This window comes from Sciurus vulgaris (genome assembly GCF_902686455.1).
Source record: "Sciurus vulgaris genome assembly, chromosome: 3".
Lineage (NCBI taxonomy): Eukaryota > Metazoa > Chordata > Mammalia > Rodentia > Sciuridae > Sciurus > Sciurus vulgaris.
In genome coordinates this window covers 185,350,117-185,376,878 of record NC_136463.1, presented here as the reverse complement: position 1 = coordinate 185,376,878, position 26,762 = coordinate 185,350,117, and the positions used below count along the sequence as shown (strand labels likewise).

General features: G+C 52.2%; 1 protein-coding gene across 6 annotated transcripts in view; it reads left to right on the top strand.

Annotated features, from left to right (window-relative positions):
• Nucleotides 1–2,519: 2,519 nt before the first annotated feature.
• LOC306656725 (dynein regulatory complex protein 11-like) overlaps nt 2,520–26,762 on the top strand; it is a 68,935-nt gene continuing 44,692 nt past the window's right edge. Inside the window, exons 1-5 of one of the 6 annotated variants that reach the window (XM_079132285.1) lie at nt 2,520–3,027; nt 8,260–8,376; nt 17,402–17,477; nt 22,855–22,961; nt 23,116–23,211. In XM_079132285.1, coding sequence (XP_078988411.1) covers nt 17,423–17,477; nt 22,855–22,961; nt 23,116–23,211 — 258 coding nt within the window. In that variant the 5' untranslated portion in view covers nt 2,520–3,027; nt 8,260–8,376; nt 17,402–17,422. Of the gene's footprint in view, nt 3,028–8,259; nt 8,377–13,884; nt 14,013–17,398; nt 17,478–22,854; nt 22,962–23,115; nt 23,212–26,762 lie in introns of those variants that run through there. The other 5 variants (XM_079132286.1, XM_079132281.1, XM_079132282.1 and 2 more) reach the window with 5 other exon arrangements.

Sequence of the window (26,762 nt, the reverse complement as noted above, 5' to 3'; positions counted from 1 at the left end):
AATAGCTAAGCAATCCTTAGCAGGAAGAGTGAAGCAGGGGGTATCGCAATACCAGATCTTCAACTCTACTACAAAGCAATAGTAACAAAACAGCATGGTATTGGCACCAAAATAGACAGATAGATCAATGGTACAGAATAGAGGACACAGACACAAATCCAAATAAATACAGTTTTCTCATACTAGAGAAAGGTGCCAAAAATATGCAATGGAGAAAAGATAGCCTCTTCAACAAATGGTGCTTGTAAAACGGAAATCCATATGCAACAGAATGAAAACTAAACCCGTATCTCTCACCCTGCAAGAAACTCAACTCACAGTGGATCAAGGACCTTGAATCAGAGACCCTGCATCTTATAGAAGAAAAAGTAGGTCCAATCTTCACCTTGTTGGCTTAGAATCAGACTTCCTTAACAGGACTCCCATAGCACAAGAATAAAAGCAAGAATCAATAACTGGGAGAGATTCAAACTAAATAGCTTTCTCTCGGCAAAGGAAACTATCAGCAATGCCAAGAGAGAGCCTACAGAGTGGGAGAATATCTTTGCCTCTCATACTTCAGATAGAGCACTAATTTCCAGAATATATAAAGAATTCAAAAAAACTCTACACCAAGAATACAAATAACCCAATCACAAATGGGTTAAAGATATGAACAGACACTTCACAGAAGATCTACAAGCAATCAACAAACATATGAAAAAATGTTCACCATCTTTAGTAATAAGAGAAATGCAATCAAAACTACACTAAGAGTCCATCTCACCCCAATTAGAATGGCGATTATCAAGAATACAAGCAACAATAGGTGTTGGTGAGGATGTGGGGGAAAAGGTACACTCATACATTGCTGGTGGGGTTGCAAATTAGTGCAGCCACTCTGGAAAGCAGTGTGGAGATTCCTTAGAAAACTTGGAATGGACCTACCATTTGACCCAGCTATCCCACTCCTTGGCCTATACCCAAAGGACTTAAAATCAGCATACTTCAGAGATGCAGCCACATCAATGTTCATAGCTGCTCAATTCACAATAGCCAGACTATGGAACCAACCTAGATGCCCTTCGATTGATGAATGTGGTATATATATACAATGGAATATTACTCAGCTATAAAGAATAATAAAATTACGGCATTTGCAGGCAAATGGATGAAATTGGAGAATATCATGTTAAGTGAGATAAGCCAATCTCAAAAATCCAAAAGAGGAATGATTTCATTGATAAGCAGATGATGACACGTAATGGGGGGTGGGAGGGGGGCAAGAATGGAGGAAGGAGGGACTGCATAGAGGGAAAGGAGAGGTGGGAGGGGTGGGGGGGAAGGAAAAAGATAACGGAATGAATCAAACATCATTACCCTATGTAAATGTATGAATATGCAAATGGTATGCTGTTACTCCATGTACAAACAGAAACAACATGTATCCCATTTGTTTACAATAAAAATAAATTTAAAAAAGAAAGAAAGAAAGAAAAAAAAAAAAGAAGTACACCTGGGTGCCAGGTGGGCCTGTTCCACATGCAGGAAAACCTGTCCACCTGGACATGGGAGGGCGGGTTCTCGGTGAGCTCTCTGGTCCAGGCCAGAGCCTGGAGGAGCCCAGCGCTGTCGAGGTGCTGTGCAGGTCTCCGCCAGGCTGCTTAGGGCCCTCCTGCCTTTTCCTTCTACCTCCGTGGGGCCAGATTTCCCTCCCGTGCTCCAGCAGGAGCAGCAGACTGGAAGACAGAGGAATGAGCGTCAGCGACTCCAACAAGCCTAGATGCTAACTAGACTCAAAAAGATCCAAACAGTGCAGCTCTCCTCATTAATCATTTTTTGCTTTGGTAAATGTATTTATTATTTATAAAAGTGTGATTTGTGCCAACATACAATGGGCTTATTATTTTTTAGTGAATTAAAAATATGTTTTGGGAATTTCTAAGTTTAAATACCTGATACAGCAAGTATCATCAAGATCGGTAACTTAGAGGAACAAGAGTTCCTTGCAATGCTCAAAAATTAAGCTTAGTGCTCGGTGCCATGGCACACGCCTGTAATCCCAGTGGCTTGGGAGGCTGAGGCAGGAGGATCATGAGTTCAAAGCCAGCCTCAGCAATGGTGAGGTACTAAGCCACTCAGTGAGACCCTGTTTCTAAATGAAATACAAAGTCGGGCTGGGGATGTGGCTCAGTGGTCAAGTTACCCTGAGTCCAATCCCCGGTACCACCCCCCCCAAGAGAAGTCAAGCTTAGTCAAGCGCTCCTTACAGCCAGAAGTTTGAGCCCCCCGCCCCCCACAGGTGATTCTCAGCTCGGTCCCCCACCCTTAGTGTTCCCACATCTGTGAATTAATGGAACTAACTCGGCAGGTCCTCTCTTCCTGTGTGTAGAGTGGATGGGACACTCCAGTCAAAGTCATTTCTCTTAGAAATGTTAACCACATATTCCTTCAGAAATCCTCAACTTTAAATTTCAAAGTCTGCTTTCTAAGTGTAGAAATTATGTGGTTATAAAGAAAAGTACCCCATGGAACCTGTGGAGCACAGGCCTCGGGCTGCCCAGCCCTCGCGCATGGCGGTCCTGACGCCAAGGAGCGTGTGATCCGCACGGCTCCCCCTGCCGGGGCTCAGGCTGGGGGCTTGTCCTCAACTGCAAGCAGGAAGCCACGGTTTCTGCGGCCGCCTCATCCTAACTCCAGCCCAGAGCATCTTAGCACTAAAAAGAAAAGAAAAGGGAAGGAGCAGGAAGGAAAGCACCACCTCTCGTAGCGAGAGGTTTGTCTCGGACCGATGGGTCCGCTGGAGCGGATTCTGTCCCTGAAGGCCACCTCCGCCCTCAGAGACACGCTGTCCGGCCCTCTGTCCCAGGACCCCACCAGGGCTCGCGTGAACCTACGCAGGCCGGGTGCCCCCGAGGGAACGGGTCGCGTTCCTGCTGTAACCTGCCTCCCTCTCTGCACAGGAGCTTGACGGGCTCATTTCCCGAGTACCCCAACGTGGAGGAAGGAGGGTCCGCTGTGATTTTCTCCGACAAGACCCCAGAACAGGTACGGATTTGCTTGCTGTGGCTCTCTCAGGACCAGAGTCCTTTAGGGTCAGTGGGGTGGCGGTGCCCTCAGGTCGGGTCCCTTCCCGCCAGCGCTGACCCGGATGTGCTCCGGGCTGGCCTCAACGCCTGGCCCTTCAGAGTGGTTGCGAAGCGATTCATCCTTCTCCCGGCCCATCCTGGAGGAGATGTGTTGACGTGAAGCCCGTTTCTGGGGTGACGTCTGAGCAGCCTGGCTCAGGTGCCCTCTGTGCAGGTCCCTGCCTGCCTTTCAGGCACAGCTCCTTCCCAGCCTGCCCATCCCCAGACCTCGCTGCCAGCCATCCACCCGCTGTGCCCCTTGCGTCTCAGGCCACTGGCTGGTGGCCAGCTCTCCCCCAGCCCTGGGGCCCTCCATCAGGACTTGATACCAAACGAATAAAGGAATCATGCTGAGAAACTGGACGAGAGCGGTACAGGACCAACTGACAAGCTGACTGAAGGCATGAAAGAAGACGGGATGGAGAGGTTGGTGGGTCACCCGGCGGAGAAGGGCTCGGGATGTACAAATGCACAGTACCTTCCCACCATTTCTATGCGAATGATGCAGCTTCAATCAAAATCAAAGTGATTTTTATATTGACACATTCATTTTCACGTTTATCTGGAAAACTGCATGGAAATACCCAATTTTTTTTTAACTAGGATGTTGGGGAGGAACGTGTGTTGTAGGGATCAATCAAAAAATCCTAAAGTACTCAAGTACCACAGTACTAGGGAAAGAGCAGACAGAGGATGGCAACAAGAAGAAGAGCAGCCCACCTCCTTCAGCAAATCCTGCGTCCCAGATATGGAGTCAGACAGACACCGGGCCCCGTAACGTAGCAGCAGGGAAGGAAGGACTTCTCACCAGACAACACTGGGATCCATGGCTCACCATTTGGCACGATCACGTGGGTCCTGACCTCCCTTACACACACAGTAAATTTCAGATGCATTAATATTTACGTGGGATATTAGACCTTGAATTTACAGAAAAATGTTGGAATATTTAACAATCAGAGAGAGCGGAATGATCTAGAAGCATGTCACTGCAGGAGAATCAGCCAGAAAAACAGACCAGAGCATCTGTCTACGTGAAACTCAAAGGGCAAAGCCCAAATCCTAAATGCAGTTCCAGTCATATCACTAAGGAAAGAACTTGAGTTGTATGGGATGATGGGCAGCATTCATATTTAAAGGGTTATCAGAAAATAAGAAGAAAACTGAATGTTCCAGAAGAAAAGAAGTCAGAGACTATTCACAGAATTTTTAAAAAATTTTTAAATTCACTAGCAGAGACATTTAAATGTAAAATAATTTTGCTGTATCTCTTTACCTGCACAATTGGTGAACATTTAAATGGAGATGAGAAGTCAGTGTGCGAGCCCACTCCTTGGTATTTATCCAAAAGAACTAAAATCAGCAAACTATAGTGATACAGTCACATCAGTGTTTGTAGCAGCACAGTTCACAACAGCCAAATTATGGGACCAGCCTACATGCCTGTCAGTAGTCGAACAGATTAAGAAAACGTGGTATGGGTGCACAATGGAGTTTCACTCAACCATAGAGAAGAATGAATTGTGGCATTTGCTGGTAAATGGATGGAACTGGAGAACATCACGCTGAGTGAAATGAGCCAGACTCGAAAGACGGGTCCAGTGTCTTCTCTCATCTGCAGAAGCTAGGGCGAAATAAGGGGAATCATATCTCATAAAGATACAAGGAAGGTCTGTGGAGCAGACGAAGGTTGAGAGGAGGGAGGAGGGGAGGGAGGAGAGGCAGAGTGAGTCTAACAGAACCAGATCGTGTGCACATGTGGTGCGCCACAGGCAGCTCCACCCTTACATTTATGTAGAATGTACCCACCAAAAATAAGTAAAGAGACAAATGAGTGAAAGGAAGATCAGTAGAATGGAGGAGGGGTAGTGGGGGGGGACAGGGACTGAAACCGAGTTCATCAAATTCTGCAGATGCTTGATGTCACCAGAATGAACCCAGCTTCTGTGAATAGCTATAATTCTCTAATTAAAAAACACAGCAGTGAAGAAGGAAGAAGTTGGTGTGTGTGTGGGAAGAGTCACTTTCCTACACTGCTGGTGGATGCAGGAACCAGCAGGGTACTTTTTAAGGAACATGTACCAAGGGGACATCAAAAATTTCTCATGTGGATACTGTTTGGCTCATAAATGCTATTCAAGGAATTTATGCTAAAGAAAATAATAAGGCAAATTGCTATAGATCAGAAGTCAACCAATTTTTTTCCATAAAGGGTCAGGTATTAAATACTTGAGGCCATGAAACAAACATTCTCTGCCATTGCTACTTGGCAGCCAGAGACGAGACGATATGTGAATGAACAGGCATGGCCATGCGCCAGGGAAACTTCATTTCAAAAGTGGGCAGCAGGCCAGTCTGGCCCATGTGCCCTCATCGGCTGGCCCCCAGCATGGAGATTGCAGGCACCCCATTTTTGGCACTGGCACAGAAGAGACCCGCCTTATGTTCTCGAACAGGGAATTAAATAGCTTGAAGCAGAGTGTCGCAGTGGAACCAAGCTGCAGGTCAGGGCTCCCTGCCCACCCTGCAGCCAGCCTGTCCCCACGTGCCTGCTGGGCCTCGGGTGGACACACAGGTCCCTCTTTAGCCAGCAGGGCTCCCCTCCACTTCCCCAGGAGTCACTGCTGTCGGCTGCCCCTGGGTATCAAGGCCTTTGCCAGTTACCTGGCCATCCTCGAGGAGGGCTACTGACGTGCCCTGGTATTGGTGCGCTCCTTCCTATAGGAGAAGCAGCCTCAGTGCCCATCAGGGGGTACATGGATAGGACAGGCGGGCACAGACACGCAGTGGAATATTATTTGGTAATAAAGAGGAACACACAGCTGATGTCCACTACAAAGGAGGTGAGCCTCCCAAGCACCATGGAGAGAAAGGAGCTGGGAAGAGCAGACTGAATCGTCTGCGTCCGTCGTGCAGAAGGTTCAGAGAAAGCAAAGTCTGTAGCGACAGAAAGCAGGCTAGTGCTTGCCTGGGAAAGAGGGCAGGCAGAGGTCAGGACCGGGGAGATGGAGGGATCCTTCTGGGGGGATGGAAACATTCTAAAAGTGACTTACGGTGATGGTTACACAACCTGATAAACTTGCTGAAAGATTATTGAACTGTACACTTGGAATGGGTGACTATAGGATATGTAAAATGTGCCACAGTAAAATTACACTTAAAGAAAACAGGCACTGGCCAGATTTGTAGAGCTATAGGAGTTCTTTATGAATTAGAAAAATAATTTCTTGTCTGCGAACTCATTGCAAGTATTTGTGCACATGCGTGCACACACATGACTGTGAAAGTGTACATCTGATTCTGGAAGGTTTTGCACAATTAAGGAGCATGAGCAAAATCAACTCAGTATTGACTTCAAAAAAACATCTGAAACAACTATAAGGTGGCTCATTTTTCACCATGTGGCTGACATAAAGCAAACTGTGATAGGCAGCAAGGACCTGGAGGGGAGCCCCTTCCTTCACGCTGGTGAAAGTGTAAATTGGTCCAACACAGGACAGTGTCACAGCGGAACATGCTCTTGATCTAGCTTTTCACTTTTAAGAAATAAAAGCCGGGCACAGTGACGCACACCTGTAATCCCAGTGACTCGGGAGGCAGGAGGATTGTGAGTTCAAAGCCAGCCTCAGCAAAAGCAAGGCACTAAGAGACCTTGTCTCTAAATAAAAGATATACTGCCTCATCACAGGCCCCAAAACAATGGGGTCAGCTGATCATGCTGATAGCCAGAATAAACCTTTCCTCTTTTTAATTTGATCATCCCAGATATTTGTTACAGTAATGGAAAGCTGATTAATACAATGATAAAGTTACTTTTTATACTTTAAACCATTAAAACTAAACCCCTAAGAACAATATAGTTAAATATCAACAGTACAATCCTACAAAATAACCTTCAGCACTTTGGGAAGCCACTGACAAGGCATAATCAAGTAGAGGTCACCCCCAGGAAGATGGTTTAGCATAATATACAGGAGGTAAACTGGAATAATCTTTGTCTTACCTCCTCAAGTCCAGTTATTTTAGTGGCATACCTCTTTCTTCAGAGGTAACCATTGTACCAAATTTGGAGTGGGTCATTTCCTGCTGTTCTTTATATTTGAACTACATACATAAGTTTCTGAAAACTGTAGATCACACACTTTTAATTAACTATGCATTTCATTCCATAGAATAAAATCCTTCTAGAAGCATCTTGTCTCTTTTCCATCTACATTATGAAATTGATCCAAGTTAGCACCCATTCAGCTACGTACTGACCAAGTCCCTGGACTCTTTTCATCCTATCCCCCTTATTTATAAACTGGCCATACCAGCACTACCCCTGGCGTGTCCGCAGTAAACGAGCTCAGCTTTGTGAGGCCCTCAGAACTGTGCCTGGCATACCATTACTGCTTCGTATGGGAGTGTTGGCTTCTCTCTGGAGCTGGGGAAGCACCTCAGAGAAGTCTCCCGGCTGGTCTCAGTCAGGACCAGTGGTGAGCAGAGCCCGGCAGCCAAGCAAGGGGCCTCCTGCCATGGTCACCCTGGTGTCTCCAGCATTCACAGCTCCCAATGGCAAAGAGATGGCCCAATGAACTCGTGTCATACCACCTGAGTTGCATGACCTTTTACAGACCTGTCCGCATCCTCCAATAGTGTCAGTCCTATATAACGTGTGATTGAGGGGCTTTTGAGCACGAATATTAAATTTTATAGGAAATATGAAGTATATCTTGGGTGAATGAATAAAACTCAGAGAATTGATGGAAAGGGGGGGATATTATGAGACAGCTGTCACCATCAGGGTCCAGGCTGGAAGCAGCATCCTCAGCTCCAGGCAGGGCTGGCATGGCCAGCCGATGCTGGACGTCAAGGAACCCGAGATGTCTGGTGTTTATGGGGCCCCTGGGACCAGGTTAACCCTGAAGGAGGCAGGGACCTGGACTCAGAATGTGCAGCCTCTGTCCATCTACCCTCTGGGCCCCCACTGTGCCTCCCTCCAACAAATCCAGGTCAGGTAGACGGTGGGTGGGCCTCCCCACCCCACCCACACGGCCATCCCAGGCCCAGAGCAGGCAGAGAAGGGTCCTGCAGCAAAGTCACTTCAGGCAGGGGAGCAGCTCTCTCCACTGCTGCCTGAACGCTGTGATGATTCTGGGTTGTTTTCCAGGTAATCGAGGATATCGTTGCAAACCAAGTAGAGGAGGAAAAGAGCAAAAAGAAAAAGACGAAGGGAAAGAAAAAGAAAAAGGAGAAGGGAAAGAAAATCATCAAGGAGAAACCCAAGGTAAAGAGTTGGGGGTTCAGAAGTTTGGTTTGGTTTTCCCTTCAGTGCCCCCTTGGAGCCTCCGGTCAACGTGAACTCTCTTGAGACCGCAGCACTCATTTCCCAGGGAGATCATTCCATCTGCCGGCTCCATTTTGTGTTTGGTTGATGGACATTCAGTTGCCATCTTTCCTATGACTTCAAAATACCTCTCAGGATGAATAGTGGGTTCACAACTCAGATACGTCGCACAGCTTTGAATTTCCATTCCGCAAAACAAACTACCCCTCTGTCTTTCCTCAAAGATAGAGTAGTAGAGAGAAGGGAAAATTGCCTTGCAAACCAAGCAACCTCTGGAAAAGCAGAATAACCGTGTCTAGTCTAACCCACGCACATCCATTGAAATCCGTCACTCGCAGTGACGTCTGTGATGTGCTTTAGCACAAGTGTTCCTTTCTTACGGTCCAGAGGAAGTCAGAGTCCACACGGTGCCACCAGGGCCTGCCTGCTGGGCTGGGAGCAAGGGTGCGGCCTGTCAGCTGCTGCGACCTTGCCAGGGTTGTCGGAGGGGCTTCATCTCCGAGCAGGTGGGAGGGCCGTTGCGTTCCCGGGCTGGCGAGGGGCCTGAACTCCGTCGGGGAAATGGAGCTCACGCTTCAAGATGGTACCGTCCTACATGTGCCAGTGTTCAAGCAAGAGTTTACTGCACACTAGTGCTGCCTCGCAGCTGACCAAAAGCGTCATCCGCTTCACCTCCAAGAGTGGGCCCAAAGGTGTGGTCCCAGAACACTGGATCCCTAAAAGTCGTGATCCTCGGTGACCCTGCATAGAGGCAGAGGCCCAGCTGTGGCTCAAGCAGCCGCGGTCTCGCTTCTCATGTTCCTAGATGTGATAGCAGCCAACACTCAGATTTCCCTGTGGGAGAAGCAACTAGGCAGCCGGCCAACTGTGCCTGGGAACCCTGGTGCCAAGTAACAGTGGGAGAAAAGCCTGGACCAAGGACATGTGAGCAGGAGAAGAAAGGAGAAGGTGGACATAAACTGACAGTGCCCAGCACGTACACAGACCCAAGCTGGACAGTGGGGACAAGGTCCAGCACATTCCAAAGCCCCTGGCATGACCGAGGCTTGCCAGGGTCCAGCCCTAGCAGGGGTCGTGGTGGTCATAGGTGATGGAGTAGGGTCGGCGAGGTGGTGAACAAAGGAACACAAACTCAAGGAATGGATGCTAAGTTCTAAATTTTATTTTTCCCAGCCAGCTTTTTATACAGGCAGTTACACATGTTTTTTCAGAACAGGAAAAAGTCACAAGGAGAAAAAACAAAAATATTTTGTATGATCATTACCAGACTAGACAATGAAGTATTCTAATTATTCTAGTAATTGTTTACTTGTGATAACCTATAACTAAACAATAAGACATATTAATATTTAACTGATCATAAAGGTTAAAGCAAGTTCAGTAGGGTTGAATAAACGTCAGTTATGTGACTACTGCTGTAGTTAATCAATGCTAGACATTTTGAGCTAACATATATGTTATCATCTTATCCTGTGTGAAATTAACATTGAGGAACACTTTATTTCTTCTGTTCCTGTTATTCCTTCCTGATATGGTTGGAATTATTTGCCTACGTGTTTCAGGTCATCTGAGAGTAGTCAACAGGGGATTGGCAGCTGGAATCTGTTTTTGTATTTTCTCATAGCACTCTTGGTTACTCAGAGTTTCATAGCAAATGAGTAAATGTGAAATCACTGTTCCATTAGAAGTCTGATTTTTATGTTCTAACCCTGGTTCTGTTAAGACCCCTATTTTCAGGGAAAACACATAAAACGTTAATAGTAAACCTACACATATTAAGCAAGCAAGGAAGGAAAGCCCACAATCCAAGTTCCCAATGAGATGAGACTTTGCAAACATATTTATTACTCAGCGGAATCCTTGTCAAGCACTGAGGGGAATCGCAGGTGGCGTAACAGAGGCTGCCCAGCTGGAGGACATGGTCCTCTCCCCTTGGGGCTCCCCTGCACTGACAGCAGCAAGCCCTCGTTTGTGCATCTGCCTCGTTTGTGTCTGCTGCTTTCTTTAGCCACATCCCATTACTGTTCCACTGCGTGAACAAAAGAAGAGACAGCCCTTACTGCTCATGTGGGGCACAACCCACGCCATGGTAGCAGATGCCCTTGGTGCTCTCTCAGGACCACGGCGCAGACTTCCTGGCTCCCAGAAGGCCAGTGCCAACATCACCCAGCTCCATTCCTCCCCCATGGGCCTTGCCCCTCCTGCAGTGGCCGGCATCCAAGGACGGGCATGTGACGTCACCAAAACCCAGGTCTCATGCCTGCCAGCTGGACAACTGAGGGTTATCTGAGGCTGTCTCGCAACTGCACGGAGTTCAGCTTCTCCGTCCGCCCAGGGCTGCTTCCCTCACCGCTCCCTACAGGGGATGTTCCCATTAGGCCACTGGCCTGATTCTCTAAGGGTTTCCAGGGAAAACCACCCATGGGTGAGACCACCCATGCCCTACTGTCCTGCCTGGGCCAGAGTTCTCACTTGCTCCAGAGGGGAAAGGACAATAAGAGTTAACTTCTAGAACCCTCTTCTCATGCTGCAAGATGATTTTGAAGCACCTACAAATAAGGAAAATTGGAAAAATTTCAATTTTATTGTAAGCATCTTTTCCTCTAAATATGCATGAGGGACTTTACGCTTGCAGATTAAGAATTCACTGTTAGTGAAACTTGCTCCATAAAAATCTGAGATTATCAGCCATGCAATGTGGCCATTGGCGGGTGAAGGGATTTTATTAACTAGCTATTAAAGGCTCAATTAATGATGAACAGTTTAAGACAAAAGCAAAGTTGAAGAGCATCAGCATTTATGAAGTACTCACAAATGGAGGGGCAATCCTTCAGAATTACTTTAAAATTAGCATATTCATGGAAAGTACAGATCTACAAAGGGACAGGTGATTATTAAGAGAAGAACTGGTGCTCTCTAATGAAAATGAAGCATTTAAATCATGTTACCAAACTTTTTGGAGATCAAATTATATTTTCGGTGGACTCTTTAAAGTTATTCTATAATCGTTTGTAGAGTTTCTAGAATCATTTCTGAGACCAGCTATTCCAATTCTTGTGTGGGGATTTGTATTTTGACCTGTAGAAAAAGACATCTGTTAGTCTTCACAACCGGCTGGCGAGACACAGGAGACAGGAGTTCTGCTGACCTTGCATAGAGCCGGCTCACCTGCCCCTGCCCTGGCTCACCTGCCCCTGCCCTGGCACAGCAACCCCTGCCCTGGCTCACCTGCCCCTGCCCTGGCACAACAGCCCCTGCCCTGGCTCACCTGCCCCTGTCCTGGCACAGCAGCCCCTGCCCTGGCTCACCTGCCCCTGCCCTGGCACAGCAGCCCCTGCCCTGGCTCACCTGCCACTGCCCTGGCACACCTGCCCTGGCTCACCTGCCACTGCCCTGGCACAGCAGCCCCTGCCCTGGTTCACCTGCCCCTGCCCTGGCACACCTGCCCTGGCTCACCTGCCACTGCCCTGGCACAGAAGCCCGACTGTGGAACTGTTCTCGAGGTGATTTTGTAATTGATGATTGTTGATCACCAGTCAGAAAGTGTGGAAAGAGCTCAAGTAAAAAGACTGATAGAATTATCTCTTCAGCTAACTAATTTGAATAAAAAAGATCATCTTTCCAAAATATGACAAAAGTAGAAAGTTAAAAGCTCCACAAGTCCATGAGATGGTTATAGATAAGCCTGATATGGTGGTAGGTGGCGGGGTTGGGGGGTGTATTACACATGCAAAAAGAGCCGTGAGTACGTCGGGGTACTCAGCTGAATCTCAGGACGAAGCCATGCCTCTGAAGGTCCAGCGTATTGTGGGGATGGAGGAGTGAGAACGAGCGGGGTGGCCATCATGTTGGGATCTCTGCGGTTGCACACAGCATTTTAACATAAAGTGTCTGTGACTAGGAATCTTGCAGTCCCTTGATCATCGCATCAAGAAGCTTAGCAAAGCAATTCAATGTTTAAAATCAAAAGTTTTCAACTCCTTATCTCGATCTGGAGACTCTCCAGGCCGAGATGGTGAAGGAGGGGACCAAAGAGCTCCACCCACACATCTTCATCTTCAGCTTTCAGCTCCTGAGCAGGAAAAACAAAGGCACAATAAACACATTCACACAGAGCTTCCAGAACTTAGTCTCTCATCCCAAGGCAAGAAAATGAACCTTTACTTAAACCTCGCATCTCGTGCACGTATCAACTCCGGATGTATCAAGGACTTAAAGGTAAAGCCACGAGGCCTTGAGAGGAACAAGAGAAAACCGCCTTCAAGGACCCAGGACACCAAACGTAGGATTCCCGAAAGCACAACTTGACAAATCGGACCTCATCAAATTCAGACCTTTTGCTCTGTGAATGACCCAATGAAGAGGGTGAAAAGACAAGCTGCAGACTGGGAGGAAACATTTGCAAACTGTCTGTGTGACCAAGGACTAGCATGTATCATAGAGAAAGAATTCTCAAAATGTGACGGTAAAAAAATAGCTTTCATGGGATCCTTGGTTTTAACTCAAAATTATTAAGGATTGCAGATGGGAGGGCTTTGTGAGAGTCCCTTCCAGGATGTTCTTTGCAGACCTCTAAAGGTCTCTGCAGACATGCCTTCAGTACCAGAGGCCTTCCATTTGCCTGGCAGTCAGTAATGGAACACTGTGAAGTCCATTCTTGCAAATGTTTTCTCTTTTTTTTTTTCAAGTCACATATTAAACCATTTGGAATTGCTTGGAACGTAACACACGGTTGATCACATGAGAGCTGGCGTCTTCTCAAAATTCACTGCAGCCCAAAGAAGTGATGCAACTAGTGCTACAATCCTTGGACCTGTGCACTGCACAGTTACCTTTGCAAGTTCTCATTCAGCTGTGGGGCCACCCGGCTGTCTGACCTCAGTGCCTCCCCTCCAGGCCCTTGGCCCCAGAGGCGGATCGGGCGTCTTCTGTGCCCACTGCAATGCAGTAGCAGGGTCGTATGGAGAAGGTGGAGGCTGAGCACTTGAGCTATTGAAAAAATGGGGTCCTCTCCAGGGAACAGAGACCCTAGGGGGTGGACCCCCAGAATGGTGCATGAACTTGTATGTGGTGCTGCACTCTCTGGGAGAAAGGCGTGTGAGCTTTCTCTGTTAAGGAGTCTTTCTCCCGTAACAAGCCGCCGAGAGAAAGGACGCACTTGGTCACGCAGAGGGGCCACAGGAAGAAGAGACTGCACGTGAAGAAGAGATCGGTGGCCTGCAGGCACTGGAGGCTCTGTGGAAGACATGGGACGTCAGTTAGGAGGTCTCTGGGGGTCCACGCTCTTAGGCCAAGTCTGCCCTGCCCACAGTTCTGTGGCCGCCATGTGACCAGGAGGCACCATTTCCTCTTGGGGACAAGCGTAGACGCCTTTAGCCAAGGCCCCTGCCCCTCTGCTGCCATCTGCAGTCTAAGGCAGTAGCCAGGAGGCCCTGAACTCTGCTTGGATAGCTGCGGAGGAAGGGGTAGCCCAGGTGAAGACCTGAGGGGCATCGGGAAGAGCCCTGCCCGACGACGGTGCTGGGGGAGTCCGTGGTGCTGAGGCGGGTCCAGGTGTTTCAGTGGAGCGTGGCAAGGTGAGGGGCAGCGGAGCTGGCTCTAGAAGTGTCCGCTCCAGCCACAAGCTGGGGACACAGCAGGGAGATTGAGACTGGTGGTGTAGGCTCGGCACGTGCCTGTCCAGGAGGCTCGGGAGGACCAGGTGGTGTGCGTGGGGAACCCCTGTGGCCTCAGTGGAGAATCTGGGCGGCGTTTCTGTGCTGGGGCAGGAGACAGGGTGTTACCAGCGAGGGGCCAGGAACAGCCCAGGGAGCAGGATGACACTTAGCACCCTGGAGTCCCGGTGTCCTTGCCCAGGTGCGTGAATTTCTGCAAGAACAGGAAGGCTCTCCTCCTGCCCATCCCTGTGAGCAGGGGGAGCTGAGGATGTGGTGGAGGCAAAGCCAGGAGGCTGGGTGAGGAGGGAGGCCTTCTAGGGTCAGAACTGCAGAGCCAGGTGACTGTGTGCTGGAGGCCCGAGGAGGTGGGGAGCCGGGGGAAGGCGCAGAGCAGGTGAGGCAGGCAGGAGCAGGGCCAAGGGGCAGAGGAGGGGCTGCTCTTCCAAGAAACCACAAAGGGACCAGTGACATCGGGAACTGGAGGAGGGGAGGGCGGGAAGGAGGTCCTGGGAGCAGGGCAGGAGGGACATGGTGCCACGTAAAGGAAGGGCAGCTTTCTCCTTGGATGGCAGTGCAGGAGGAGCAGAGGAGCTGCCGGGGGTGGAGAAGGGGAAGCCATTCTGTCCAAAGGGCCCCCACTTTCTCAGCAAGCAGAGACATAGGATGCAGGGCTGGAGAAGACCAGGGGTGAAGGAGGGCGAGCAATGCTCTGGCCCTGCTTGGCTGTGAACGGCCAGGCACCTGCGAGCGGGAGGGAGGGAAAGACACGCAGGGCAGGGGCTGCCCAGGACTCAGTGGTCCAATGCCCGCCCACAGCCATGCCACCAGGGTCAGACCCAGATGTAGCAGGTGGGCAGCTCTCACCTTCCCCTGCTGACCCAGGTGCCAATGTCCAGAGAGATGAGAGAGATTCCCTTCCATGATAACTAAGAAATAAGGAAGGACACTCTCCCTGTGTTCCTGGGCTGCCTGAGGCACCATTTCCCAGGCCCTGCCCCAGACTCACCTCGCCACCCAATTAGCAATGCATGATTTTGACCAGCAAGCAACACGCACTCAACGCTGAAACGGAGAGTTACTGTGTTAGTCACTGCTCTCCAGAGAAACAGGGAAGAGAACCGCCAGGAGAGGGATGTGTGAGAGAGAAAGCCCTCAACCTGTGCAACCAGGGAGGCCCACGAGCCCACCACCTGCCATCTGCACCCTGGAGGCCCGAAAGCCAGTGGTGTAGTCCATGACCTGAGACTCAGGGGCACTGAGGGTAGGTGAGACTGTGTCCCGGCCCAGGCAGCCAGGCTCCAGGGGACCTTCCTCCACCTTTGGGTTCCCTGCAGTGCTCCAGGGATCAGAACATGCTGCCCTCACTGGGGAGGACTGTCCAGGTCCCTCAGTTCACTGTTCAAATGCTAACCTATTCCAGAAGCAGCCTCATGACATACCCAGAAACAGTGTCTAGCCAGATAGCTAGGCATCTCGTGATTCAGTCAAGGTGACAAAGTTAACTCTCTCAGTTTTTAAGTAGTTAAAATAATAATAATAACTAAAGATCACTTGGAACCCCTCACTTGAGGTTAATCATCATTAACATGTTGGCGTTATCTTCCAGAAGTTTCTTCATGCACGCATGAGTATGAAGTGTTTTCTCGCAACACCCTTTCCTACTAGCCATGCCTGTCACGTCCTGTGATGGAACCTGCAGTCAGGTGGAAGTAGTTCCGAGGTGCTGGGCATTCCTTGCGCACAGGCAGAGGTGCGAGACCGCAGGGCTGTAAGGCGCTCTATCCAGTGGGAATGGAAGATGATCACAGGAAGGAAGGGGGCTGGGGCCAGGCGGCCATGGGAGAGGTTCCTCCGGGGAGAGGAGGCCTCTCCAAGGCCAAAATTGTCAAAAAGACTTAGAGGAGGGCAGCCTTTCAGGCAGAGGGGCAGCAGGAGGAAGGACAGGAAGCAGAAAAGAGCACATCGTTGCACCTTCTTGGAGGCCTTCTGGGTGTGGCTGCAGCTGCCTCAGGGTGGGGGGTGGCTTGTGCAGGTGGTAGAAGCAGGTGGGACTTGGTCTGGGTGTCATCTCAGGAGGGCTGGCGAGGCCTGCTGCAGGGCTTGGACCCTGTCCTGTGGGGACCAGGGCCCTGAGGGGCTCCCACATGGACCTCTTTGTGGGGCTTCAAAGGAAGGAAGGAAACCGGGTTGGATCTGCTCCCGAGCCCCTTATGGCAGATGGACTGAGTTGGCATTTGGGAGCAAAGGGCCCAAACAGAGGGGAGAGGTCCCCAGAAAGCAAAGTGTAGGAGGCAGAACAGGCAGCATCTGGGATGGGAGGAAGAAGGGGAAAGGTGTGGGCCCCGGGCACATGCTGCACAGCCCAGGGCGTGTGGGTGCGCTGTGGGTGGCCGCTGCACCCAGGCCCCGACGCTGGCAGGGCCGCCAAGGCTGAGTCACAGGCCACAGCAGTGGTGGCACCGTCCCACATTGCCACAGGGTCTGCTCCCCTAAGGCGTGGAGTGCGGTGAGAAGCTCCTCACAGGCACAGTGGGGACCAGTGTGTCCTTTTGCCCTCTGAGGTTGGCGATGGCCATGCACTGGTCACCCTGACCTGACTCCTGGTGTGGTGTAAACGATGCCCCACGGTCCTCACAATTGGGAGCAGGGGGACTTGGTGGCCTAGGGGTGGAGACTGCCGTAACCTGGGGCTCGGATCCACGCGCTCCTGTGCAGGTGGTGGCGGGGTCCAGTCCCCACACACCGTCGGCGCAGGAGCCGCGGAGGGCCGGGCCAGGCGCTCGGGCACAGGGTGGGCCTGGGCCGCAGAGGCTGGTGAGACCGGGCTCCAGAAGGAAGCTGGGCCCAGCGGGGAAGACTGGTTTCCAGGCTCGAGGGTTCAAGTGAGCAAGAGGAAGGAGCAGTTCTTGTTCTTGTGGAAGCCTCGAACCGACAAGTGACACCGTAGATCACAGGATGGAGACAGCTCCCAGCCAGCTGGGAGACTGTCAAAGGGATGGGGAAGGATTCAGCCTTCAGCCACCCAGGGCTCCAGTCTTTACAAGACGGGCCACACGGAGGGCTGGGAGACCCTGAGGAGGGACAGCAGTAGAGGCAGGGGACACCCCTCTGAGCCTGGCCATCTGTGCCCTGTTGTGGACACAGCAGTCTCTGTTCATGGTGGCCAACAGCGGAGTTGCCCTGGTGACCAGGAGGGACCTTCACGACAAGCCACTGTCCAGCACCACCTCATCTGTACCTTTCACTGTCTGGTCTTGACAGGTAAACTACGCCTGCAATTAACAAACGCATCGTTCTGCTCCAAACAGGAAGAAGAGGAGGAGTGGAAAATGTCACCAAGTGTCTTCCTCCCTTCCATGGAGGAAGGAAATAACTTATACAAAGGTCAGTCTGGAGACCTAGCACCCTGGCCACCTAGTACCCTGGCCTGCCTGAGCACTTGGCAAGACCAAGGGCGCAGCCACCAGAGGCAGCCAGCCGCTGGCCACCAGGGTTCCTGTCTGTCTCAAGCTCCTTCTGGTGGCTTAGAGGCATGTCGTTGGTGTTCGAGCGAGATGCACGTAGGGTGAGAACATGTTCAGAACTTCTGTCGGGTTTCCTGAACCCCTCGGTCTTCTGCTTAGTGGAGGGAAGAAAAGTATTTCCTAGATCGTTTACGCTGAGGAAATCCATACCATGTGCACAGTGAGTGTCGGCTGCGATTAGACCAAGACACGGGCTGAATTCTGACGCAGCTCTCCCCACGGTTGGTCAACATAGTTAGTATGTCCAGAATCTGCCCGAGCTGAGTTGTTCTTCCAGATCTTTCTTTTCTAATTTGCTGGAACGCTTACCCAGTTCCTTGAGTTCTCTCCACCCTCAGGATAAGGCCCGATGCAGAATGACCTGTCAGCCTGACGTGGGCGTTAGCACTGTGGTGGAAATCCCTGAAAAATGCTGATAAGACTATTTCCAAACCTTAGTCACGTCCCCCTTCCCAGTCCCATCTGGACAGCACTGGTACTGCCACTGATACATATCTCTATATTTTTTAAATAGATTTTTTTAAATATAGGTATATTTTTCAAATTGATTCAAGGTTTTCAACTCAGTGAACCATGTCTACTCCTGAGTAACAATGCAATATAGTTTTAGGTTTCATATGGTAGTTTCACGAGATAAAAATGTCCCTGTGTCACCTGAGGTCTCTCATAGACCAGGAGTTCCAAGAAGGACACCACACTTCACCCAGTGCCACCTGAGGTAAAGCCACAGCACCGTGACATCTGCTTTCATAGGGAAGAAGGAGGTCAAAGGGGGTCAGCTGTCATTGACTGAGTGCCCAGACACGTGGCTGTACCCTCAAGGGGACGGCTGGGAGGCCCCTGGCCAGCCAGGGCTGAGACCTCAACAGCTCTCAGCACAGTACAGTGCCAAGCAAGTCAGTTGCTGGCCCACGTCTGCTCCCTCTTGGCCTCTCAGCAAGCACTGAAGGGTCTTCAGCCTATCAGGGTGAATGAGCCTGAGATCTGAAGGTGCCCCTGCACAGCCTGTTTGCAGTGTTGCATGCTGCAGTAGGGTGGGAAGCAAGAGGTGGCACGAGCTGGGCATTCAGTGTGAAGGAGGTGACAGCAGGGACATCTGGTGGATCTGGCCAGCAAGAGCGCTGCAGGCCTGGGGCCTGGTGGAGGCTCCCCTGGCCCTCGGGTAGGTCATCAACAGAAGGACGCTCTCAGAACATGCTTTGCACCTGGCTGTCTGGGCCTTGACCAGCCCCATGGGCTTCGTTCTCTGGCTCAGGATCTCTCTGCCTCCCAGAGGGTTCCCCTGGGAGCTGCCGTGCAATCTTGGCCTTGGCCTTCCCGTGCCCTTGGGGACATCCTGCTGCTGTCCAGCTTTCTTGTCACTCCCTCATTTTGGGGGCACCAGTCCTCAGGTGGCCCTGGGAAGCTGCAGGGGCCCTGTGTGTCTGAATGCAGCTGGGCTCACTCAGGGTTTGGAAGGCCCGGCTCCCTTCTCGGAGGCAACTGTGGAGACAACAAGGGCCAAGGATAAAGGGCAGCCAGCGGCCTCTGCCACCACCTCCTAGCAAGTCAGGAAGGAACCTGGGAGCACGTGGTGTGTACATCGGAGAAACCAAGGACCAGCCAGAGGGCTCCGGAAGCTGGGCCCGCACTCCCCCACTGCAGTGCACTCTGTCCCCCGTGCTCCCAGTGCCCATCCCTGCAGGAAGGGCTTCTCTGGGGCCCAGCGAAAGGGGAGCCCACCCTGCCTGGCTTGCCCAGCGCCTCTGGAATCGGTGCCGGGGACCACCCGGGGCTTCCTGCAGCAGGTGCCACATCCCCGCAGGACCCTCACTTTCCCGCCTGCTCTGAGAGCAGCACCAGGCCGTGGCTGCACCCCGCACGGCCCCTCCCACCTGTCCTCGAGTGAAAGGGTGAACAGGGAATGAAGGTCATCTGCAGCGGATCCCAGGACGACGGTGGGAAGTGCTTGGATCATCCTTTCCTACTCTGAATGTGTTAGTGTGCGCGCTTCACTCTGACAAAAAGCAAGAGTCAGTTTGGGGAAACTCTGCCATTCCCATGGGAATCCCAACTTGCAGCCTGCTAGCCACACAGGAAGGCTCTCGAGCCTCTTTCCAAGAAGGCTGAGAAACCAAGTCGCGTCCCTCCAGAAGGGGCCTGAAGGGCCACTTCTCCAGTTGGACGTGGTGCCGCGGGATGTGTTATCTGCCAGGTCTTTGGTAACCTAAAGAAATCAGATCTCTTCATCTTAAATTCTTTTCTTTAAAATCAAAGGTTTTCCTTTTCAAGTAAGACATTAGCATTTTAATCACTCAGATTAACCCCGGGCCTCCTGTGCCACTCTCCCCAGTGTGAGCTGGCCCTGGCCTGCTTTTCACATCTTGGGATAAAAGCCGGTGGGCCAGTGGCTGCCCTGGAGGGTCGTGCTTAGCTTCCTGCAATTATAAATGCCCATGAAATTCTTAAAGGGATTGAAAAATGCCCTGTGCAAAAGTGTCATGAGAAAAGCAAAGTCTCGGTGGAAAACCCAACCATTGAGACCGTCTGGGGGGAAATAGGAAAAAGCTTCTATGTGGTGCTTCATCTTAAAAACCTATCTGCAACTCCAGCCCAAGAATGTGTTACTTGCCACTGTTTGGACATAAATAATCATGTCGTGGTTCCCCTTCTGTTAAGTATTCTGCATTCCTTTTAATATTGAATGAGTTGTTCCCAGATTTTAGTGTATCCAGTGAAAAAGAAAAGTAGCTCCCTGTAAATTACAAAGCCATTTTGCTTTAAAATGCTTTAACGTGACAGGTGGATTTTGCTGTTGTGGAAGATTCAGTAATCCTCCAGGGGAAAACCTGCTTGAAAAGACATATTACTAGTAAAATAGGGCATTCTAACACATTGAGACCTTTTGTAGTGTTTTTGAAGGGAAAGTTTGTGCTTTTAAAAACATAAAGGAAGCATCCATTATTCCTACGATCTAACGTGTCCCACATTTTAAGCTACGTTAAAGAAATGTATGTCTCAGAAACGTACTTACTTATGGAAGCACCTATCTTCAGACGAGGGCCCCACCAGCCGGGGCTGCAATGGTGGACCTTGCTAGCTAACCAAAGTGCACACTCTGTGGGGATTTTGGCTGAAGAAGAAACTTTTGCATATCACTAACAGGATTTTTTTGCATCAACAGAATGTCGTGGATAGTTTACACGTGACTTTTCTGCCCCTGACCCTAGCTGGCTCCCTGGAAGGATTATTTACAAGAACACAAGCTCAGCCCAGGCCTTCCAGCCATCTGCAGGCACACTCCCCCCTCCGTCCTGCTCGGTTCTTCTCCCCTTTGGATCCCACACCTCAGTTGAAGCTGGTCACCCCCTTGGTCTGGATGATGACCCTCTTGAACTTCAGCCTCGCCCCTGCAGGCCCGCAGAGGACTGCAGACTCATGGAGGCAGGATCCCCCCCCCCCCCCAGCACGCTCCGCTCGCCGGCCACCTCTCGTGGCTGCTGCAACAGGGAACTCCTGTGATGTGCTAGCACTTGGGTGGTTTATTTTTTGTCAGTTTCGTCCACGTCCACACTAGGCATTCTGTTCTAGAAGGACTTTGGGTCCTTCCAGCAGCATCATTTTCGAATCCTGCCCCTGCATCTTGGATCCCAGGAGGCTCAGTCTCGTGTTTGGTGACAGAGAGGTGTCAGCGAGCAACCCTCACAGCGCTGAGGGATCCAGACAGGCTGGGGTCCATCACCACCTACTGGCCCACCCTGCCAGAGTCTGTCCAGGAAGTAAGGTGGGCTGCCTCGGCTGTGCGTGGTGATGGCCAGTGCCACCTCCATGATCCTCCTGCTGGCCTCTGGGTCCACCCACACATTAAAGACCGGAGCTGCACCTCTGTCCCTCTTCCTGCAGCTGCCTGCTGAGTGGGTCCACTGACAGCCAGCACACATCCTGCGTGGTGCCTTTCCCCATGGACGCTGGCCATCCAGGCGAGCCACACCTAGGCCAGGTGCTGTGCTCTCTGCAGTGGCAGCGACCGGGTGGGGCTGACAGGGAACTTTACGCGGTTCATTCTATCTCAGCCTCGCTCCGGTGCTATGAGGGCGGCACGTGTCCATCCCTCAGGAAAGGAAATGTGTTTGTCACCTCTGTCAACAGCAGCAGGTGGTAGGAGGGGTCTCCACCAGGCCCCAAGCCAGGCATCCACCACATCATGGCACTTGTAGCCCCTTGCACTGGACTATCATGCCTGAGGGAATTTTTGTCTCTCTAGGGAACCAGCTTCCCTAGGTCACACAGCGTCCTGTCCCTTCTGCCTTCACTGCCTGTCCCTTTGGCTAACCCCGCTCCTCCAATTGGTTGAGAGAACTGACCTTGCCCTTCTCTTGGGCTTGGCCTCCATCCATCTTGAGGCGCCTCCTCTACTCTGGGTCTTCTCCTCTAACAAGCCAGGTTCTGTGCAGCAGCCAGATGCATGTTTCTGTCTAGACCCTGGGGTCAAGGGCTGCCTCTTCCTTCGCAGTCAACAAGCTGCAGGATGTGAGCGCCACTGGAGGGGAGACCAGAGCTGGCAAGCCTCCATCTGCCTCCAGATGGAGGTCTGCAGACTGCTGTTCCCCAGGCTGCAGCCTTCGTGGAGGCTGGGCAGCCTCTTCCTGTGCCCCGCCCCCCATGCCCTCAGTTGCCTTCTCAATTTGTAGGTCGGCCTTAAGCTGATTTCTGGGGAGTAGCTGAACCAGGTGGCGGCTGCCGGGTAGGAAGTTCCAGCAAGTCTCCTTCACAATCTGAATCCAGATGCCCAGGGAGAGGTCTCACTGCTACCTCCAGCAGGTGGTCCCTCCTAATAAGCCCCTATTGGAGCTTATACCATTCTTCCTCCTCCACCTCCGTTTGGAATTCCCTCCTGAGAAACAAGTTCTGCTTCAACTTCCCTAAGTGATACAAGTCATCCTTTTTTTCTCTTGGGTCACCTTTCTCAGGATCCAGCCTCCTAAACCACCAGGATAAGGCAGGAGGGAAGTTTAAATATGTGTGATTTCAAAACATCCAAAAAGTAATTCAAGAAATAACATTGTGGGTCAGGATAAAGCAGTTCCTGCACTGGGCCAGTCTGCCAGCCAGGGGGAGGGTCCATCACTGGCAAGAGCAAGGGCAATATAACCTCTCGCACTTCGGTAGATAATAAAAGTGATACAACATGTTACAAAAATAGGGCCTGTCACCTTGAAGTCTTCTCATTGTCTTCTCCTTACCCTTCTGGAGTATAGACATGTGGATGAACAAAGACGAATCTCGGAATTTCCCCCAGGACTATGACGAAGAGCTGATCAAGAAGGAGAAACGGAAGGAAGTGGAGGCGGAGATAAGGCTGCAGGTACGGCTGCCCCGCATCTGCTGCGGTCACTTTGCTTCTGGCCAGGTGTCTGTCCATGGCCACCCCACAGCTGGGAAGCAGTTTTTAAATTTCACAAAGAAAACCACCAGACATGCGAGGTCACTTAAAAGTGGTGTGTTCTGAATTCACACAGGTGGACGAGCTGATGCGACAGGAGCTAAAAAACTTAAAACTCGCTGTGAACAAAGAAATGGAGCTCCCCATCAAAGCAGGAAAGAAAGGGAAAAAGGTGTGCGGCGAGTGTCACTGCGTGGGCCGGGGGGTGGCACGTCGGGGACAGGAGGAGGCCCTGCCTGCGCAGCGGCGCGTCCGGGTGGGCTGCCTGCAGAGCCGGTGGCTGTCCCCGAGACCCCTCGAGAGGCAGCATGCCCTCCTCTGGTAAGTTCAGTGGATGCCCCTTGGCCCCAGGACTCACACCCAGGCTGCACCTGACCTCAGCCCTCGCCAGGGCACGTCAGGTCCTTCCAGCCCCGTGGGCAGGACAAGAGCTCCCGGAGGAGCCAGAGTGCATGCCCCAAATGCCCTGTCCCCTCCCCCTGGAGGTGGGCTCTGAGGGTGTCCAGTAGCGATGGGCAGGCTTGGCGGGAGGGGTCAGAACAGGTCAGAACCCCCCTGTCTCAAGGTGGTTTGGAGCAGCCTCCTGGGCCAGAGTATTGGAAGTCCATGCACTTGGTCCCCTGACGCTGTCCAGCGGAGTCAATTTGGCGCAGGAGACAGAAGAGTAGCGAGGCCCTTGAATTGGGAACCATTTATTGTAGATTCAGGAAACCGGTGAACCGGAACCTCGAACCTGGGGCCTCCAACCTCGAACCCCGGCGCTCGAGGAGAGCCAGCTTATATCCCCTCCAGGAGGTGAAGGGTAGGGCTGACGCCAATTATGCAAAGATCAGGCAAGGAGCTAGCTGCCCAATCATGGTAAAAGTCAGAACGAGCAGGCAGTCAGGAGCACTGGGAACACCTGTGCGCGTTGTGTGCGTGGACTTGATTGGATGCGGCCAATGACAAATCACCTGGGTGAGCTTATGTTAATCAACCTCCTCACCGCAGATGTGATCAAAGCAACCTCTGGCTGGCTGCCTGGCACCATCCCGGCGCAGTCCGCATGGCATAGCCCCCAACAGTCCCCTGCTTCACCCTCATCCCAGAGACCATCCTGCCCCAGGGGCCAGCGTACTTGAGGCAGAAGCCAGGATGTCACCCCCAGGGGCATGGGTGTGGGGCCCTGCAGCGGGGACTCTGACAGCTCCTCCAGGGTCACTGGCTGAGGGACATACGCAGTCCCTCCTCGCATCCTCCACAGAGCCAGCCACACCCATGTCAGTTCTTGCCAGCCCCAGGCCCGTGGCCCCAGGACAACCCTCCTGGCTCGTGTTGTACTGGTTCCACAGCGAACTCTGGGGGCAGCTGAGCTTCCTGCACACGGCGGCCCCATGAGGTCCGCGCCCCTGGTGAAGGCCAGGAGGGTGCACCCCTGGCTCCAGGCACGTCTTCCAGATCTGCAGATGCGGCCGCATTTCAATGACTAGACATGGAAATCCAGCCAGATGAGCGAGAAGTGAAGCTGGACCCTCCGGCGGAGCAACTTCCCTGCTTCCCCAGCCTCACCAGCCTCGCCCTCCCTGCCAGTGGCCCTCTCATCTCCTGCGTCCGGCACCGACCTCACCACGACACCAGGGCTGGTGCTGTCGCCGAGGATGTCGGGTGCTCCAAGAGGCTGACAGTGACCATGGAACTGCAGAGCAACCACACCCAAAACCCCAGTCCAGGCCACCCAGGGCTGAACCGGGAGGCGGAATGGGGCGGGATTCAATTCCATCAGCTGGAGTTCACCCCGCACTCTGCCCGCTCCGTGGGAAGACCACAAGCCAGAGGAAAGACGAAGCGGGAGGAGTAGAGGGACCGAACCTGTCAGTAGTATCCAGCGCTTTCCAGGAGGGTGGCTTGACCAGAGTCCATCCAGTATCCAGAATGGTCCAGTGCCAGTCTTGTTTTGTCACCCACTGTCTCTAGCTCCTGGAAGGGCCCAAGTGCAGACTGCATATCTGTCTCCTGCTCCACTGTCACCCTTCCCACACGAGTGAGTCCTAATCTGTCACATCTGGAGCCTGTGCAGATTGGTCCTGTAGACTGAGGGGTGTCTTGGTATGTCAGTGCGGCCTCAGGTGCAATCCACAACACCCAGAGCCTCCTCTCCTCCTCCAGCCTCAGCTCATGATGCGCGGCCACATTCCAGTGCCAGGTCTCTCGGGGAAGGCAGGTCCCCAGCCTGCTTCTCTTGGTCATCATCTTTCTCATTGCGGGTTAGTGAGCTTTGCTCATGGTCTGTCCTACCTTCTCCTGTGAATTGAGATCCAGAATCACATCATGGGGACAGACACCTTTTTATTTCAGTCAGCACGTATCTATGAGGCACCGAAGGCCAGGTGCCCAGGGAATATGGAAGATAGCACTCCAAGGATCTGTGCTGGCCACAGCCAGATTCTGACCTGCGGGACAGCAAATATTCAAGGGTGTGCTGTTGTCCATGCCGATGTCCCTGAGTGGGGCACAGTGTCAGAAAAGGAGTCCGTCCACCCTCCCCTCAGGAACACTGATGAACAACCACCCGCAGGCAGGCGACCTTCCAGGAGCCTGGAATCCAGACGAGAGGGCGCAGCACCCGGTGAGAGGCCACAGCACACAACGCTCTAGAGGGAGCAGGAGGGAAAGGCAGGCCTTCCGGGTCACCCCTCCCCACGCCCACGCATCGCAGGACCAAGGCCTGCGGGGGCCTCCCTGTGGGGTCGGAGAGAAGGGCACACTGACCTCACCGCAGGCCTGAGTGCCTGCACCCGGCACTGCAGACCCACCCTCAGACCCAACCCAGAAAAGATTCAAAGTGTGTCCCTACAAAAAATCTCTAGCTCACCCCGGAGAGCAGCCAGAAGGAAACAGAGAACCACAAAAGAAACGAAAAACAGTTCAAATGGCAACCGCAAGTCCTTACCCGTCAATAACCGAAGTGTATGTGGATTAAACTCGCCAATCACAAGGGACAGAGCGGCTGAATGTCTGTTTGGAAACAAGAACCAGCGGCGTGCTGTCCACCAGTGGCCCCCTTGAGACTTACGGACACGTGGTGGCTGTGAGCAGAAGGCTGGGCGGGACCTCATACAAATCCCCGCCAAAAGTGAGAAGAGGCTGCACTTGGGCAGAGGAGACCCAGAGGTCATCACCAGGTGATGAAAGGTGCGGCCACCACACACCCTGCGGCCGAGCGCCCGAGTGTGCGGCCAGCACCGACCTCTGCGGGGGAGGCAGCAGTGCAGTAGAGCAGGGGGTACAAAGCGGAGCAGCCGCAGGTCCAGGGGTAGCAGTGGGCGTCCTGGAAGGCCAGGGAGCAGCAGAGGCCCTGAGGGACGGTGGCCTCCGTGCCCTCCTGAAGACGTTCCGTCCTGGACCGCGGTGCTGGCGTCCTGCTGCGGTCCTGTGAGGAGTTCTGCCAGACGCCACTGCGGCCGAAGCTGGGAAGGCGCGGGAGCCCTGGTGTTCTTTCTTCCAACTGAGGTGGCTCTGCCGGTGCCGCCGAGGAAGATCTGAAAAACCAAAAGCTGTGACTGCAGCGCGCTGTGTGCAGTTGCCTCCAGGAGGCTCACCGCCCTCGTGGTAGAGTTTGAAAGAGGCCGGCGTGCGGTTCAGTCCCACCTCCAGGAGCCCACGTGACTCAGCAAGGCGGAGGTGATGAAAATGTTGGGTATTTTGAAATGGGCGGAGGTTATATGTAAACACTCAAGGCAAAAG